The sequence below is a fragment of the Ostrea edulis genome, chromosome 5, assembly GCF_947568905.1.
Source record: "Ostrea edulis chromosome 5, xbOstEdul1.1, whole genome shotgun sequence".
In the NCBI taxonomy this organism is placed as follows: Eukaryota; Metazoa; Mollusca; class Bivalvia; order Ostreida; family Ostreidae; genus Ostrea; species Ostrea edulis.
The window spans coordinates 21,441,878-21,460,702 of NC_079168.1; the positions used below are offsets into that span (position 1 = coordinate 21,441,878).

Consider the following 18,825-nt stretch of genomic DNA (forward strand, 5'->3'; position numbering starts at 1 on the left):
AATAGAAAATAGCATGTTTAAAACAAAATGAGATGTACCAAACACTAGAAACTATTCAATTATGTTCAGAATTAACTTGTAAATTGCAAAATCTGCTTCAAATGAACTTTTACTAGTATGTAAACATAAACATGGCATGAGCCTTGTTTACATAACAAGAATTGTGAGCTCTGTATCTCCCATATACCTCGACAACTGACATTCAAATTTTTGCTGACCATTACAAATGCCTTAGATAAATATTCTAAACATTAAAAATGAAAAAATTAATTTGAAAATTTTCAGCTCAAATCGTGTCCAGCCCTTTAACAATTGAATATTTAAACTTCTTCTTGATAACTACCATTCCAATTCTTTTCAAATTTGGTATGAAGCATGTTTGGGACAAGGGGAACATATATTGTTAATTTCGGGACTCCTTGGGCCGTAGGGGTGGGGCAAAAACTGCCAAAAAATTACAATTTTCAAAAATCTTCTCTAGAACCACATTTGTGTAAGAAAAGAAAAACTAAATGCATAGCGATGTAGTGCAGGAAGGCCTCTACCAAAATTGTACATTTCATGATCCCCGGGGTAGAGGTTCTGACCCCAGGGCGAGACCAAACTTGGTATATATTGTTTATGTGTAAAACACTTACATAACATCTTCTTTAGTGCATTGAGACTAAATTGATATTAAATGGACATTTAGAAAGAACAGGTAGTCTTTCACCAAAATTGTCAATTTGATGATCCCTGGGTTTTGGCATCTGGGTGGGAATGGTTAATTATTGATTGATTGATTGTATCTTGTTTAACGTCTCTCGCGAGAATTTTTCACTCAGATGGAGACGTCACCAAGACCGGTGCTTGGCTTCAAATTTAGGCCTTTGCTCGGCGCTTACGGCCATTGAGCGGTGAGGGTTCTTAAGCGGGCCATACCTACTGTGACACGGGACATCTGTTTTAAAGTAATCTCCAAGGACCCGTGACATTCACACCTGATGCCGAGCGTTTGGCTATGGGACTGTCACTACCTGTTTTAACGACTTAGGTCTGTCGCGGCCGGGATTCGAACCCCGGCCTTCCGCATGCGGGGCGAACGCTTTAAAATCTAGATCATCGCGGCGTGTAAACAATATAGCAATTTCTAAAGGGCATTAGCTGTTATTTTGTCAGCAAAATTTTTATTCAATTAAAATTGCTCAATATTAAATATTTCAGTAATAACACTAGTGTCTTAGAATTTCAAACACTTTTTGTCCTCAAAGCAGGCACATGAATGTGTAATTGTAGTGATGCAAGACACTAATTCTAACATAGTTTTATTAGGTTTCTCTTGTTTTTGTACTTCTTCTCCAAAACCACTGGGCTAATTTCAACCAAACTTGGCAAAAAACATCCTTGGGTGAAGGGCTTTCCAGTTTGTTCAAATGAATGACCATGTTTCCTTTAAAGGGGAGAAAATCACAAAAATGAAAAAATTGATATGGGTGGGACATTTAAAAATCTTCTCAAGAACCACTGGGCCAGAAGAGCTGAAATTTACCTGAAAGCTTTCTGACATAGTGCAAATTCAGGCTTGTTGAAATCATGGACCCCGGGTCACAATAGGGGATCAAAGTTTTACATACAAATATATAAGGAAGATCTTTAAAAATCTTCTCAAGAATCACTGGGCTAGGAAAGTACAAATTTACATGAAAGCTTCCTGACATAGTGCAGATTCAAGTTTGTTAAAATCATGGCCCCGGGGTGCATGATGGGGCCACAATAGGGGATCAAAGTTTTACATGCAAATATATATTAGGGGAAATTTTTTTTCTCAAAAACCACTAGGCCAGGAAAGTAGAAATTTCCATGAAAGCTTCCTGACAGTGCAGATTCACGTTTATTAGAATTGTGGTCCCCGGGGGTGGGATGGGACCACAATAGGGAATCAAAGTGAAACTCTTTAAAAATCTTCTTTTCAAGAACCACTGGAACAAGAAATTAGAAATTTACATGAAAGTTTCCTGACATTGTGCAGATTTAAGTTTGTTGAAATCCTGGCCCCTGGGTGTAAGATGGTACCATAATTGGGGATCAAAGTTTTGCATACAACTGTATAAGGGAAATCTTTAAAAACAAAAATCTTCTTCTGAAGAATCACTGGGCCAGAAAAGTTTACATATTTACATGAACGCTTCCTGACATAGTACAGATTCAAGTTTGTTAGAATCATGGCCCCTGGGGGTAGATGGAGCAACAAAAGGGGATTAAAGTTTTACACGCAAATATATAGAGAACATCTTTAAAAATCTTCTTCTCAAGAACCATTGGGCCTAAGAAGTTTATACATTTACATGAAAGCTTCCTGACATAGTGCAGATTCATGTTTGCAAAAATCATGGAACTGGGGGGTGGGGGGGGGGGGGTAGGTTGGGGCCACAATAGGGATCAAAGTTTTGTATGCGAGTATATAGGGGAAATCTTTAAAAATAGGTCAAGGTGACTCGGATAAGTAATGTGGCCCATTGGGCTCTTCTCAGTCATTAATATTTATTCCTATGCCGTTGAGAGACTTTGAGAAAAATGGTCGCCATCACTTTCACAGCTAACAGTTAACTTCTTATTAAATACCATTCCAATTCTTTTCAAATTTAGTATGAAGCATCTTTGGGACAAGGGGAACATAACTTGTAATTTTCAGGACTCCTGCACCCCTGGGGCCTTAGGGACGGGCAAAACTGTAAAAAAGTGACCAATTTTCAACAAAATGCATAGTGATATAGTGCAGGAAATCCTCTACCAAAATTGTAAATTGCATGATCCCCGGGATAGAGCTAGGTTCTGACCCCAGGGCAGGGCCATATTTGGTATACAGTATTTATATGCAAAACAATTGGATAACATCTTCTTTAGTGCTATTGATACTATATTCATACTAAATGAAAGAACAGGAAGTCCTTTACCAAAAAGATGATCCCAGGGGTAGGGGTTTTGGAATCAAGGTGGGATCAAAATGGTTATTTATTAAATGTGTAAAAAATAGAAAATTTTTAACTTCTTGATAACTGCTATTCCAATTCCTTTAAAATTTGTATGAAGCATCTTTGGGACAAGGAGGACATAAATTGTAAATTTTAGGACTCCTCCACATCTGAGGCCTTAGGGGCGGGGCAAAACTTGCCAAAAATTGACCAATTTTCGAAAATGTTGTCTACAAATGCATATTTTTTTAAGAAAACCAAATTGCATAGTGATGACTTTAACCAAAATTGTAAGTCTCATGATCCCCGGGGTAGAGGTTCTGACTTCAGGGCTGGGCCAAATTTGGTGTATATATAGTGTTTATGTGCAAAACATGTAAATGATATCTGCTTTCAATAATGCTATTAATACTAAATTGAAAGTAAATGGATATTTGGAAGGAGTACATGTAGGTAGTCCTTTACCAAAATTGTAAATGTCACGATTGGAGGGTGAACATTGTATGCGATGGCTGAGAGGAATACAGGTGGTATGTACTTAACCGAAAACGGCGTTATAAATCTTTGACCAGGTTCTAAGTCATAATAATATACGAATACACCCGGCGTGTGAAAGTTTTAATAGCCAGAAACTGAAGACACTCTAGTTCTCAGAGTTCAAAAGATCTGCTTTTGCACCACCTGAATGAAAACCTGTATTACTGATTATTTGTGTTTCACTAGTCTACTAGACTATCTTCAAGCTTAATTCTTCTACATGTTGAAAGTAATTTCTGATAAATTTTAGGATCTTGAGAAAGTCCGAGGAATACACCAGTTGCAGTGATGACGACAAGTTCAATCTGATTCGATACCTTCTGAGTTCCGGCAATGCTAAACATTTGGAAGGTCTCTATCTTGTACCTCTTCACAATGGGAATTACACAAAAATTAGTCGAGAGAAGAAAAGTTCGAACTTCATACATATGGCATCGCCGGAAGAGGTAGACATCCTGGTTGGCATGGAAGATGTACTTTTGCGTATGTTACCGTCAGAAGTTACGAACATGTTTTCAGACCTGGTTAAAAAGGGTAAGAAAATACATGTATTTTGCTTGATTTTATACCATCTCTTAACATGCCATTTTTAATTAGAGGTCAATTTTAAACAGATATTTGTTCCATCTGCTTTTGTCTATGATAGTGATGGAAAAGATCGCAATCTAGTGTAAGCATGGACATAAAAAACTTTCACATCATCTTTCTTAGTTGCCAAATTTAGGTACTATGAACTCATTGAATGCTTGTTTTTCGTTAGAAAACCTTTCCTTTTTCATGGGGAGTACACGGAATGTATGCGTTGCAACGTATGTGATCGAGACGACGATATGCTGAATACTATTTTAAGATTCTTTCAAAGGAAAATTCATTTTATTAAATTTCGTGAAAATTATTTATTTTAAAGGATATGATTTGAGCTGAAAATTTTATTTTTCCATTATTTTTTTTTTGTTTACAATGTTTAATTGAAGTATTTCTAATGGTCAACCAAAATTTTAATATCAGTTGTTGAGTTATAAGTGAGATACAGCACTCACAATTTTTTGTTATGTAAACAAGGCTCGTGCCATGTTTTTGTTTACATATAGATTGCTTAATGGAAAATAACATGTTTAAAACAAAATGAGATGTGCTAAACACTAGAAACTATTTAACTATGTCCAGAATTAACTTTTTAGTTGAAAAACCTGCTTTAAACAAAACTTTTACTAGTATATCTAACCTATGTAAACAAAACCCATGGCACAGCCTTGTTTACATAACAAAGAATTTGAGCTCTGTATCTCCCATGCACTTGAACATCTGACGTTCAAATTTTTGCTGATCATTAGAAATACCTTAGTATTCTAAACATTTAAAAATGGAAAAATAAAGTTTGAAAATTTTCAGTTCAAATCGTGTTAATGCTCCTTTAATATTGATTGCAATCTAGTCATGCCCCAAGCTGTTGGCGCTAAATCATATACATAACAATATCAAAGTTTATTAACTTCACCATTTTTTTGATTTTCATTTCCTTTTGAATTTAAAAGAATGACTATTGCTGCTGCTACCATTGACCGTGACTATTATCGAAAGTTAGTTAATCTCGCCATCAAAAAAAAGTTATGTAATGTTATGTGTTTTAAGTTAGATCCAAAAATATTACATTATGACATTAATACCAAGTATATTTACTTCGTATTTGATTTTTGTTTCCAAACTTTTGTGAAAATATGATGATTTGAAATGTTTTTAAATTGGGTCTAAGATTTATAAAAATTACTTTGTCGATAAAAGAATCAAGTAAAATATCCTTTTCAGGCATATACCAGATCCGTTACCTGAATGAGGCTAATTTCATCGATCTCCTGAAACGAACAATTCATAAAAATATCAGAGATGGACCGTATCCCATCAGATGGAAAATTTCAGGCTCAGATCTTGATTTGAAATGGCTTGAAAGGGTATGGGAATTTATAGTGGACAAATTTCCAAGCAAATTAGACATTGTGTCACATCTCCCATTGATTCCGGAAATGGTAGAAAGCGACGTGTATCAAATGCACATGTTGAATGAGAATTTGATGTTTGGACAGATGTCGAAAAACATTTCAATATGTTTGAAATTGCTTTCAGTCATAGTTTTGGGATCATTGCCGGACTTTGTCTGTCAGCATTCTCAGTTACATAAATTCATACCCGATACTTCTGCTGTTAGTATTTTGAATATCATCGATAAGGTTGGTCGAATGCAGAATTGGAAAGAAAAGGTTGAACAGTTCAATCAAAATACTACAGTGGAACAGAAGGCAGAATTCCTACATTTCTTCAGCAGGGAACGTCAACCACTGAGCGAATCTGCGAAAAATGTATTGAAGAACTTAAAAATGTTCGAAACTCGGAAGGGATACGTTAGCATTTCACAAAATAATCGAGTTCTACCACAAAGTCTGCCTGTGCCTTACCCGTCAGATGTCATTCTATCCACAGACAAAAACACCATTCACTTTGCGAAGCAACTCGGGGCACAAGCGCTAGGTGAAGCAGACATCTTCAAGGAAATCTTACTCAGCATTTTGGACGAGAAATTTTATAGCCAAGAAGAAATGCTGAAAGTGATGAAATTTATTGTAGAAAAAAAGATTTACAACACAAGCAACGAGCTCCTTCAGCTAATTAAAAGTGTACCATTTGTTCTAACAAGGAAAGATATGTACAAAAAACCATCAGAGTTGTTTGATCCTTCTGATGACATTGCTGTCAAAATAGTTTTGAATCAATCTATGTTTCCGGCAAGAAATGTCCAGGCAAAAGGAATCAAAGTACTAAAGAAACTGGGACTCAAGTCAAATGAGAAGTTAACAGCTACAGAAATATACCATGCTGCTATTGCAATACATCAAAGCAGTATTGAGAGTCATGTAACAACTTCAGATCAAGAAAGACAAGCAGCAGTTTTGAAAGTACTAACCAACAGGAGGGATTTATTTAATGAATATGTGCAAAACGAGGGACAAAATCTGAGATCACTTTTGATGGAACTGGAAATAATACAGCCACTTCAGCGCCCAAGTTCACCTATTCCAAATATGCAGTGGTTCAAGTCAGAACATTTTTATTGCAAGCCATCCAAAGTTTACCACAGTAAATATGAAGGACTGGTCGGTAATGTTGTCCCAATCACTATACCCAATACATCTTCCACACTAGCTGAAGAATTTGGCTGGGATACTAGGATACCAGATTTGGAACTTGTACTGCGGCAGCATTTGAAATATACAGAAAATTATGAAGAGAAAAACAAATCGGAGTATCTTCTTCCTGTCAAGCGAGTTTATGAATATTTGGCAGAGTTATATGCTTCTAAAAGAAATATTGAGATACAGTTAGGGAAAGTATGGATGGGCGATGGCTTTGTTCTACCAAGTCAAATCTCTATCAATAGGAGTTCAGATGACATTGCACTTCAGCCATATCTTGTACCATTACCAAAGGAGTTTCAAACATACCAGATGAAAGAATTAGCAAAACATCTTGGTTGCAAGCAAAGACAAACAACTGAAACACTTATTGAAATTCTGTACTCCTTGAAAGACAAGCATGAAAATAATCATCTCGGAATAGACTGTATTCATCGTGATCTGGAAATCATAATTAGGATCCTTAATAAACTGAAATTTGCTCCTGAAATGGACAGTATGAATGTACCAATTCCAATTCACACAGCTGTTGACACGAAACTAGAATTTCGACCTGCCGAAGAGTGCAACTACTGCAACGCAGACTGGTTAAAAAGTCTGGCGGAAGAGGAAGGGGAACAGATGTATTTTGTTCATAAGGATTTAACATCTGACACTGCAGCAAGACTTGGAGTACCATCTCTTACAGAAAATTTGTTATCAGAGACTGAAGGTATCCAGGAATGGGGGCAAACTGAACCACTGACCAGAAGAATAAAAAATCTGCTTAAAGATTACAAAGATGGTTTTGCTATTCCAAAAGAAATTGTACAAAATGCTGATGATGCAAAAGCTACAAAAGTTTGCTTCCTTTATGATGAAAGAGAAAACGTGGATTGTAGAACAAGGCTGATTGACGAACAGATGGAATCTTGTCAGGGTCCAGCCCTGTGGGCATACAATGATGCTTCATTCTCACAACAGGATTTAGAAAATATTACAAAACTGAGTGGAGCAACCAAGGCAGATGATTTGACCAAAGTTGGAAAATTTGGACTAGGGTTTTGCTCGGTGTACAATTTAACAGACGTTCCTAGTTTTATCACCGGTTCAAATATGGTTATATTTGACCCGCATGCAAAGTATCTCGGCAAGGCTGTGAAGAAAAGTAATCCGGGACTCAAAATAGACCTTACAGCAACGAAAAACAAGGTTCTGGTCCGAAGGATGAGAAATCAATTTAAACCTTTCAACACCATCTTCGGTTGCAATCTTGACACTGAAAACCCGTCGTTTTCAGGTGTTCTCTTCCGATTTCCTTTGCGAACAAAACAACAGGCTTTCCAAAGCGACATCAGTGAAAAACATTACGATGAGAATGAAATGAATAGCATGATTAGTTTGTATGTGGAAAGTGCAGGAAATTTGCTACTGTTTACCCAACATGTCAAGGAAATTGAATTCTATCATCTTCCAAAAAATTGTCCTCCAGATGAAATGGTTCTTTTGCATCGCGTTCATAGAAAGGATCACTTGTCAGACAACTCTGATATTTTATCAACATTTGGATCAGATATCAAACTATGGAAAAGGAATTGCAAAAGGAACCCTCCGAAAGTTCTTCAGAAATCATTAGTCAGTATATCAAGTGAAGTGACCCAAGACTGCCAACGATTTTGTGAATCAAACCAAGGAAAATTTGAAGCAAAATGGTTTATATCGTGGGCATCTGGTACAACATCAAGCTTACAGATGGCAAAACAAACTAATCTTGCAGGTGCGTTACCATTGGCAAGCATTGCAATTTATGTTGAAGAAGAAGATGGTGATCTAATTTTCAAACCCCTGCAAGCGACTCCCTGTGGATTTTACAATGAAAGTCATATTTTTTGTTATCTACCTTTACCGGTTACTACACCACTTCCTGTACACGTAAATGGATCATTTGCTGTATCCTCCAACAGAAGGCAACTCTCATTAAAAACTATGGATGACAAAACAGATTTTGAAATTGAATGGAATCAAGCACTGCTGTCTGACGCTGTTGCCAATGCATATATCCATTTGATAGAAAGTTTGGGAGAAAATGACATACTGTGTGAAAATTACCAAAATATTTGGCCAACAGTCTCGAACTGTAATGAAAACAAGCTGTTTGATGTGTTTTACAGATCATTTTATGAATTGATTATTCAGAGAGATAGCAAAGTGTTTTGTAGAGACAAAATATGGGCACCTTTGAGTCGATCTACATTCTTAGATCCAGAATTGCAGATGTCAGATATAGGAGAAATGGCATTAAAAGCAACAATTCATTACATAGAAAATGAAATCGAGACCTTGATTCCGCTTGAAAAACAGATTTTAGAAAGTTTTTTAGCATTGTTTAGAAAACTACCAGATCAGCTGCAATCAAAGATAATTCCTTTAGAAGGATTTTATTTGGATGTATTTCTAAAAAATATCAATGATGAATACTGGTCGTTGGACATGATCTCAAATCTTGTACTATTTGCATTAGACAAAGCAAATAAGGTGGTGAATTCAAGCATGAAAGGAATTGAATGTATTCCTACCAGTCCTAAGGGAACACTAAAAAAGCCATGCGAATTGGTGGAACGTGGTGGAAAGGCAGCACATTTATTTTCTGAGGAGGACGAACGATTTGTTCCAAGAGAATTTGAAACTATAGGTCGTCAAAAAGTTCTCAGATGGATGGGAATGATGACAAATGAAATCCATGATAATCTCTTAATTGAAAGGATTTCTTCAGTTGAAATAGTCGCAGATAAATGCAAGAAATGTGGTATCGAAAGATGTAAAAACATATTGAATTACATTCAAGGAAGTGATTCTTTAACAAAAGCTGTATCCAACCATATCAAAAACATTGCATTTCTCCCTGTTTTATCAAAACCGAATGACTGGCCTTTACAATGGGCAGCAGAAGCCAGTCAATCCAAACTATTTGACTCAAAGTGTTCTCAACATTTGAAAGAATCTTTCACATTTACATTGGCTAAACCAGCAGTTCTTTACATGGAACCTTGTAAACATTTGGTTGGATGTTCAAAGCTTATTGTGGACATGTCTATGTTACAAATCTCACTGTATTCCAGAAATGTTCTTTGTAAAATCGGTGTCAACAGAAAACAGGATTTACCAGTTGCAGAAGTTGTCCATCAGCTTACTGTAATATGTCAAACTGTTGATCCTCTGTCAATATCAGAGACCTCCAAGCATCTCCTGAGAATGGTTTGTGCAGATATTTATAAACATCTGGATGATGTGTGCCAGAATGGTTCTTCAATAGAAATTGAGTCACTAAAGGAAGAGCCTTGTCTTCTGATTGATGATACATTCGTGAAGCCTGACCAAACTGCATTATCTATCCCAGTTACTTGTTCTCCATTATTATTTGGCTTGAATCGTATTCAGTGGAGAAGCAACACTAGATTTTTGCAAGCGATTGGTGTGAAGAAAGAATTTGATGAAAAGGATGTAGTTGCAGTCCTAAAAGAAATGACAGAAAAGCATAAAGGTGCACTTGATGAAACATCTCTAAATCTTGCTTGTAAACTTGTTGAATTACTTGCTGAAGTATCTAAAGGGACAGACGTCCAGGAAGGCAAAATGGATATTTGTATTCCTGATGAAGATGGAATTCTTTCTCCTATTCGTAATTTATGCTTTGATGACAGTACGATGTTACAAAAAGGGGAATCTTTAAAATACATTCATCCGAAAATCAGAGAGGCAGATGCAAGAAAACTTGGAGTACAGTCAAAGATAAATGGTTCGTTGATGAAAAATTACATCAAACAAGTGAGACCATTCGGACAAAGAGAAGAACTTTCCGATCGCATCAGAAGAATACTTCAACAATATCCATTAAACGAAGGCATTTTAAAAGAAATGCTGCAAAATGCAGATGATGCAAAAGCAACTGAGGTGATGTTCATTACAGATTTTAATAGATACGAGACAGAAAAAACATTTTGTTCGTCATGGAATTCACTTCAAGGGCCTGCGCTTTTGGTATACAACAACAGTTACTTCACTGAGAATGATATCAGTGGTATTCAGCATTTAGGTCGAGGATCGAAAGGAGATGATCCAACAACAACAGGACAATATGGTGTGGGTTTCAATTCTGTTTACCACATAACAGATGTTCCGTCATTTCTATCCAAATCACCTAAAGGTGACGAAGACACATTGTGTGTTATGGATCCACATTGCAAATATGCGCCGGGCGCAAGTGAGATTTCACCTGGTGCCAGATTTGATCGATTAAATGACTTACGGAAACCGTTTGTTGATGTTTTCAAATGTTATCATGAGGATGTGTTACTTCAGTCACCAGGAACAGTGTTTCGATTACCACTGCGTACTCTTGATTTTGCTGAGAAATCCGATCTGTCAAACAAGGTAGTTTCTGAAGAAACAATCTCAAAAATGTTGGCGACGTTTGAATCAGAAATGACGAAGTGTTTATTATTTTTGAGGAACGTGACAAAAATAACTGTAGCAAGCATCGAAAATGGAAAACTGATTGAGAAAAACAGTACTGAACTGCTCATTTCAGATGATGATAGAAAGAAAAAAGCACTGTTTGACGAACACATTGTGAATAAAGCCACTTCATTTCAGAAAACCAGAGAAAGCAGAGAAATATTTTGCACAAATCCAATAGATGTAACTTACTTTGTGACAGTAAAACATCAACTGAAAGATGAAAGCAAATGGTGTATTATTCAAACCTTTGGGTTTAATGATGGGATTCAGATTCCAAACTCTGTTCAAGATGCCTTAGATGATCACAATTTAGGACTTCTACCCATTGGAGGAATTGCAATGCCTTTGGAAAGGTCTGCATTGACAGATGCAACAGCATTTTGCTTCTTGCCGTTGCCTAGCACAACTGGCTTAACTATGCACGTCAATGGTCATTTTTCTCTTGACAATGAATCAAGAAGAGGTTTATGGAAAGATGATAAAAAGGAATATAGAACACAATGGAACTATATGGTGTTGGAACATGTCATTGCTCCAGTTTACACGAAGGCGCTGGAGTCTTTACAGGATAATTTAGGATTACACCCCACGTCAAGACATGAATCGGGTGATTTGCGAAGAAAACTGGATATGTTTCACAGTTTTTTCCCAAATATTGAAAAAGCCAGCGACCATTATTGGAAACATTTTGTGAAAGCTGTGTATTGCTGTATTGCTGAGAGACACATGAAATTGTTTTTGTCCCATAATTTGGTCGACAAAAATATCAGTGAACTTTCATGCTATCCCATGCATGAGGAAACTGGAAATGTTCTTTTCAATGATGAATTCACAGAGCATGGGACAGAAAATCAAAATATCATTCAAATTTCAAAAGACTTGGGGGTTAAACTAGTAGATACTCCTTTATGGATCTGCAAGAGTATCGAAAATGCCAATAATACAATTCAAAAATTCTGTGCAGAAAGTGTCATAGATTTTCTAAATTCAGAGGACTGTGAAGTCAAAAATGCCATAAGAAAGAACGGACAGGTAGAATTGTCAAAATCACCATTTAAAACACTTGATCGTGTGAAGGCGTGTTTAGAATTTTGTAGGAGAAGCGAAAAATTTATCTCTGATGTAGAAGGATTGCCTCTCTGTGTATTGCAAACTGGAAACCTTGTAGAATTTCATTGCGACAAACCTGTTTTACGAACATCATTTTCAAGCTTAGTGCCAAATTCAGCCGAAAATTTCCTACACACAGACTTGCATAAATTATTCTGCAAAGTGGAATTGAAGTGTATAGAAGATATGAACCTTCAAAAGTTTGTGGAATTATTGCCATTTGAAGTGGACTATGACATGTTTCGCCATCAGGTATGCCTGTGGAACCCAAACCAGTCGAAGATTCCAAACAAATCGTGGATGGAGAAGCTATGGAAATTCCTCAAGGAAAAAATTGGGGAGAATCAAGATAAAGTAGAAGTAATGCGCATCATTCATCCGATACTGCCTTGGAGTTTAATTCCAACCACACAAGTGTGTGGTACAAAGCTCTTTGGATTGATGGAAGATGTTACAAACAAGCTTATCCCTGTGGAATCCGCCAACCATGTCATCAGTTTATCTTCATTTCAACCAGCAATGAAATATTCGTTAAAAAAAATAAATTTGCCTCTGTTGGACAATAACTGTCTGCCCTCTTCACATCCACTGCGCCATCTCGTTGCTTCACAAGATCGAATTCATGACGTGTTAGAGTGTTTGCATGTTCATAGGCAATTAATAGCGGAAAATACAAAAATAGATCTCGACGATTGTGACAACATTCTGGAGTACTTCGCGGGTGGATTGAAGGGTTTATTAAATCTACCAAATTCACAAACCTTTCTCGACAAGTTGAGACAGCTACCCTTATTCACGACTGTGTATGACCAAAAAATCAGTTTGGAAGAAAAACGTGATATTTTAGCACTTCCGCTTGGTCTTCCAAGAGACGGAATGAATATATGGGCTAAGAGAACAAGAAAGATACTGCTGCGTCAAAATGATAGACTGAAATGCATTTTCGAGCATTTCAATGTGACGGAACACTCTATATCTGAAGTATATAGGGTGCATATTCTTCCAGCATTCTTCAATATACCTGAAGAAAAAAGAATGGTCCACTTAGAATACATAAAAAATGAATTGTTGAAATGTTCTGGAAGATATAATGAAGAACAAGACAAACTTATCAAAGCAGTAAAAGGAATTAAATTCATACCCCAAAGTGGAATTTACAAATTTGCCTCTGATTTTTTCAGTCCATTTAATATGCTGATAACAATCATGTGTGAGGATCCAAACTGTTACCCGCCTAAGCCATTTTCCACCGAGTCATGGAGAGTTTTCATGACTAAGGCTGGAATGAAAACAGAAGTGTCAAAAGATTTATTTTTAGAATTTACACTTCAGTTGCAAGTACAAGGACGCACGGGCTTGTCCAAAACAATTGAAAAGAAGTCAAAATCCCTTGTCCATCATTTAATACATGCATCTGAACTTCATTCCACTGACTTTCTGGCACAAGTGAGTAAAATCAAATTCATTGTACCACAGAAAATAGACTCAGTGCATAGTAAAATATATCCTCCTCCAAAAGATGAATCTAACCATCTGATACACTTCAACGGATCTGTGATGAGTGTGTATGAAACAGTTGCGTGGACACAATGTAGGATACTGCCATATTGGATTAACAATGCAAATGTGTTCTCAGGACTTGATTTGTCAGAAGTTGGAGTTCAGAAACCAAAGAAAGGAAAAATTCTTACCCATATTCAAACAGTATGCAATCACCTTGGATGTCTATCAGAGACAAGTATCAGTTCCTTAGGAGTTGATCAGATATCAAGATTGATGAAGGAATTTTATGAATATGCAAGTGGTTCAGACATTTTACCATCAGAGTTACAGATCTTCAAGGGAATTCCATTTCTTTTCGTTTCCAAACTTCCACGTTTACTGCCTTGTGAAAGATTTACTCTTCAGTTTGACGAGCAATACACAATGATACCGTATTCAATGGTTGTTCCGGATGAATACTTTGGATGTTTTCCTCTCTTCGAAAAACTTGGAGCTGCCAGGAAAATTTCTACAAAAACATTTGCAAATACATTAAAGCAAATCCATTCCAACGATGGTATGAACGCAAACGAACTGAAGATAGCACAGAGAACAATGAAATATTTCTTTGAGTTTCTTCCATCGGATAATATTTCAGAGGAGCTAGATGATCAGGAACTTTTCCTGCTATCGAAAAACAGTAGGTTGATAAAGGCTGAATCATTAATTTACATGAATGATATAAACTTGGATACAGTTTTAACAGACACAGAAAAACATTTTGAAGTATTGTCAGATGTGGAAGGAATGGACAAAGAAAGCATGCAAACAAAATTAAAAAGTCTACCAGAGAGAATTCGACCCAAGTTGGTATCTGATGTCATCAAGTCTGAAATTGATATGTCAAATGCCAGTATAAGTGAAAATCCGGTCTCAGGAGAAATAAATGATTTTCTTGTAAGCAATGATTTTGTCAATGCGGTCCTGAGATTGGTGTTGAAAGAAAAGCTTGACAAAAGGGAAGACCTCCCTTCTGATGAGAATATTTCTCATATCAGAGAAAATTTGAGAGCAATACGTTTAAAATGTGCAAGTGGTATGCAAATAGTTTACATTTTCCAAGGCAAACTTATTCAAACAAAACCATGTCGAAGACATTTTCAGTGCAATGAGGAGAATGGACATCTTCAATGTTTGATTTATTCGAATTTCTTTGATGAAAATGATTCCGAAAAGGTTGTCCATAGAAATCTGGATTCCATTGTTAGAGCCATCAGAAAATGCACGGACTGTAAGTTCAATAAGACAGAACATTTACTTATGCTGTGTATGAAAATGAAAAATCGCTCAGAAATCGAATCTTTCTTGGTTGAACTTAGCGTTCCATCTTTGAACAAAAAGCATAATGACATCTCCCATCAACTTCCCAAGCCTGGTGATGTTGTAGAAATCCGATGGCATGCTATCCTAGACAATGCCTTCATATCATTTGAACCGGAAGAGTACGTGGCTTATCTTGCAGGCACAAACGAAACAACAGGAGATATGGAATACAAATATGGCATAGTGAAAGAAAAAATACCAACTGCTAGTACAAGCAATCTGTCATTTTTACAAGCATACCTTGTCGAATGGAGACCACACGAAGAAAAGGAAATGAAAGCATTCGAACTTTACAAATTTAATAGATCAAAGAAACAAGATGATAACAATACGTTTCAAGATTTTCAAGTTAGAGTTTTGAATAGAAGGGAGCCAACTTCTGATCAAAATTTACCACCTCGAGATAACAGAACTTTGGATGCCATTTTCAAAGAAATCAGAGAAATCTTGAAGCATGCATTTACACTTCCTGATGATCAACGGAGAACTATTTGCCGCCGAGTAATGTTCCAGTGGCATCCAGATAAAAATTCAGATGATGTTGAGAGAGCAACGAAAGTATTTCAGTATATACGAAAAATTATTGAAAAACTTGAAAATGGAGAAAATGTTGATGCGGAAGAAAGAACAGAACAACCAAACAGATCCCATCCGTGGAGCGATAGTTTTTTCGATGAATTTGAGAGATTCTTCAGAAGAGAGCAAGAATACCAGAGGCGATCTCATAGACCATCAAGCTCATCAAGAAGTCACTATCAACATACTGACGATACCTACTACCCAAAGCCTCAGCCGTACGAAGCTAGTAAATGGCTTGGTGAATCCAAATATGATATACGTTTTGCAACGCAATCTGAATGTTCAACAGAGGATTTCTTCAATTGGATTTGTTTGATCAGCCATCAAGTGAGTGATGTTTTGTTCATTTGTAAATAAATACTATCATATTACAATTATACAAAATCGATAGAACAAATTACATGAAAATGCATCATTAATTCAATAATGCATCTGTATGTAGTTTGCTTTATGTGCGTTTGATACACGACTCTTAATACCACACTAATACTCCATAAGTTTAAAATAAGTGAATTCCATGATATAAACCTGTTCAAATAGAATTCCAGTTTTCATTTACCCATGTACAGGGTTGAATTACACCCTTTCTGAAACTACCTTGATCTTTAATGTGTCGAAAATTATTAAAAGCAAGGTGAAGATCGAGCTTTCTGTTTCTAAACAAAATATTTCAAGGATATATGGCCCTTCAATTTCGATGACAGAACTTCTTACAGGTCAAATGAAATGAATGTGTAAATATGTTTCCTCGCCACTATATGTAAAACGTATACGGTACCAATTTTGATGCACCAGATGCGCATTTCGACAAATAATGTCTCTTCAGTGATGCTCAACCGAAATGTTGGAAATCCGAAATAACTATGAAGTTTTAGATCTAAACATAGCCAAAAACAGCGTGCCAAACAAGTGGAGCCAAATTCGTCCAAGGATAAGAGCTATGCATGAGGGAGATGATCCTTAATTTTGAAATGAATTTCTAAATTTTATAACAGCAATTAAATATACATCCGTATTTCAAGCTAGTAACGAAGTACTTAGCGACTGGGCTGTAGAGACCCTCGGGGACTAACAGTCCACCAGCAGAGGCCTCGACCCAGGGGTCATAATGTAAAACGTATACGGTACCAATTTTGATGCACCAGATGCGCATTTCGACAAATAATGTCTCTTCAGTGATGCTCAACCGAAATGTTGGAAATCCGAAACGAATAAGGTCATACACTTCAGGTATCACCTTCACGGATTCAATTTGTCTAAATATTGACTCCGACAGCTTTTAAAACTTTTCATCAAATAACATAAATATTGATAAAATTAAAGTACAGTGTAATTGGTTAAGCCGTGTTGATGTGTTTTGTTTATTGTGGAATAATTAGGCACGACATATTACTATTGATAAACAATAACCGTACACTTAGAATGAGAAATTAATTGCATGAACTATAACAAAATCGAGATATAGTTGTATAATATATTTTTCATCTCTACTTGAAGGCTGCTGAAAAGGCTCTGATTGCTTGGCAGTATAATGAGGACTCAAATCGAGTTACACGTTCTGAAAACCTTTTGGATCTAGCTCGGGCATGTCCTGATGAGCTACGACGTTTAGCAAGTGACCTACAGATCCTAACACACGACACACAGAGGATGAGGTACCCCGATACCAATCACAAACCATCCACAGCTTACAGCAGAGTCCAGGCAGATCGCGCGTTAGAGCTGGCCAAGCTCATAGTAGACAAGGTGGGCGAGATCATCTAATACCCACTTCTGCATTGGAACATTTCAAACTTGCTACAATTACTGCAGTGTTATAATTACATCAGGTTTTTAGAAATGTTATTATATATACATGTAATTGAACTACGTAAATGTCATTATTTAGAATAGAAAATACATTGTACATATTTTATTCTATGTATCTGTAGATTGTTTTCAGTTGTTTTTCTTTTTGCCAACTATGTGGGTTTTTTTTCTTTCCATGGTGTATTTTGGGTTTAAATATGTAATGCTACCTTCCAAATGTGTGTGTCATTAGCTACTTATGGCTAATATTTCATTCTACATTGTTATATTATAAGTACGAGTTTTCTTTTTAAATAATGCTGATTATAAATGTTTTGTAATGGTATTGCATAGAATTGTAATGTATATATACTTGTTTATATTACATTTCAAAACCCTGTCTGATGTTAACACATCACACACACGTTTATAAAAGTCATAATAACGCTTTGATTCATGTGTTTTGTCGCAGTATGATTTGCATATATACATGTATTACATGTACTAGTTTTGAACATTCAGACAGAATATTATATTGTTTATCATTCAATGGTATTTTATATAGTTTGTACTTTTCATCACAGTATATTGAAAACTTTCTAATATACAAGTGTTAATAAATCTGTAATTGTGAACAATTTGCAAATCACAGGTTTTGTGTAATTCATGACATCCTCCCAAATCTATGTCAACTTTATAGACTTATTTCTATGATTATATTTTTTGATTGAAATTCAAAATTTCATATAAATTAATCTAACTATATTTTTTAAACTCTTGTTACAGAGAAGAATATTGAAATAATTTTTTTTAATTTTAATTCAAAGTGTTGAGTTATTCTTTACTGATGTTACAGGTGTATGATATTGCAATTATATATTAAATGTTGAAAATAATGCACTAAAATCCTTTAAAATATATTCTAAGATACCCCCAGCAAATTAAGCTTTGGGGATTATAAAGGAGTTTTGTACAGAAATTAGACTTATATGTCATAATCCAAACCCAAGGTCATTTGGAGAAATTTGAGTTGCTGAAGAAAATTTTAAAACATGTTTGGGTCATATCTTTGTAACAAAGCAAAACTAAATGCTGATACTGAACAGAAAGGATGCTCATTACCCAAAGCTACCTCCTTACTTAGTCCTTCATTTAGATTGTTTATTAGGCCAAAGAAACAGTCTGATGCATATATAACTAGGGCTACATGTAATGCAGGGCTTGTAGGTGCTTTTATGACTTAATGCAGTGTTCAAATCGATGGTATATCAAATATATCTCAGTTTGGATAACCCCCATATTGTTGGTAACTC

At 35.9% G+C, this 18,825-nt stretch overlaps 1 protein-coding gene across 2 annotated transcripts in view; it reads left to right on the forward strand.

Annotated features, from left to right (window-relative positions):
* Nucleotides 1-18,332, forward strand: part of LOC125650489 (sacsin-like) — a 43,562-nt gene extending 25,230 nt beyond the window's left edge. For both annotated transcript variants that reach the window (XM_056164408.1, XM_056164407.1), the window contains exons 7-9: nucleotides 3,739-4,022; nucleotides 5,295-16,051; nucleotides 17,222-18,332. In XM_056164408.1, coding sequence (XP_056020383.1) covers nucleotides 3,739-4,022; nucleotides 5,295-16,051; nucleotides 17,222-17,488 — 11,308 coding nt within the window. In that variant the 3' untranslated portion in view covers nucleotides 17,489-18,332. The remainder of the gene's footprint in view (nucleotides 1-3,738; nucleotides 4,023-5,294; nucleotides 16,052-17,221) is intronic.
* The last annotated feature ends 493 nt before the right edge of the window (nucleotides 18,333-18,825 follow it).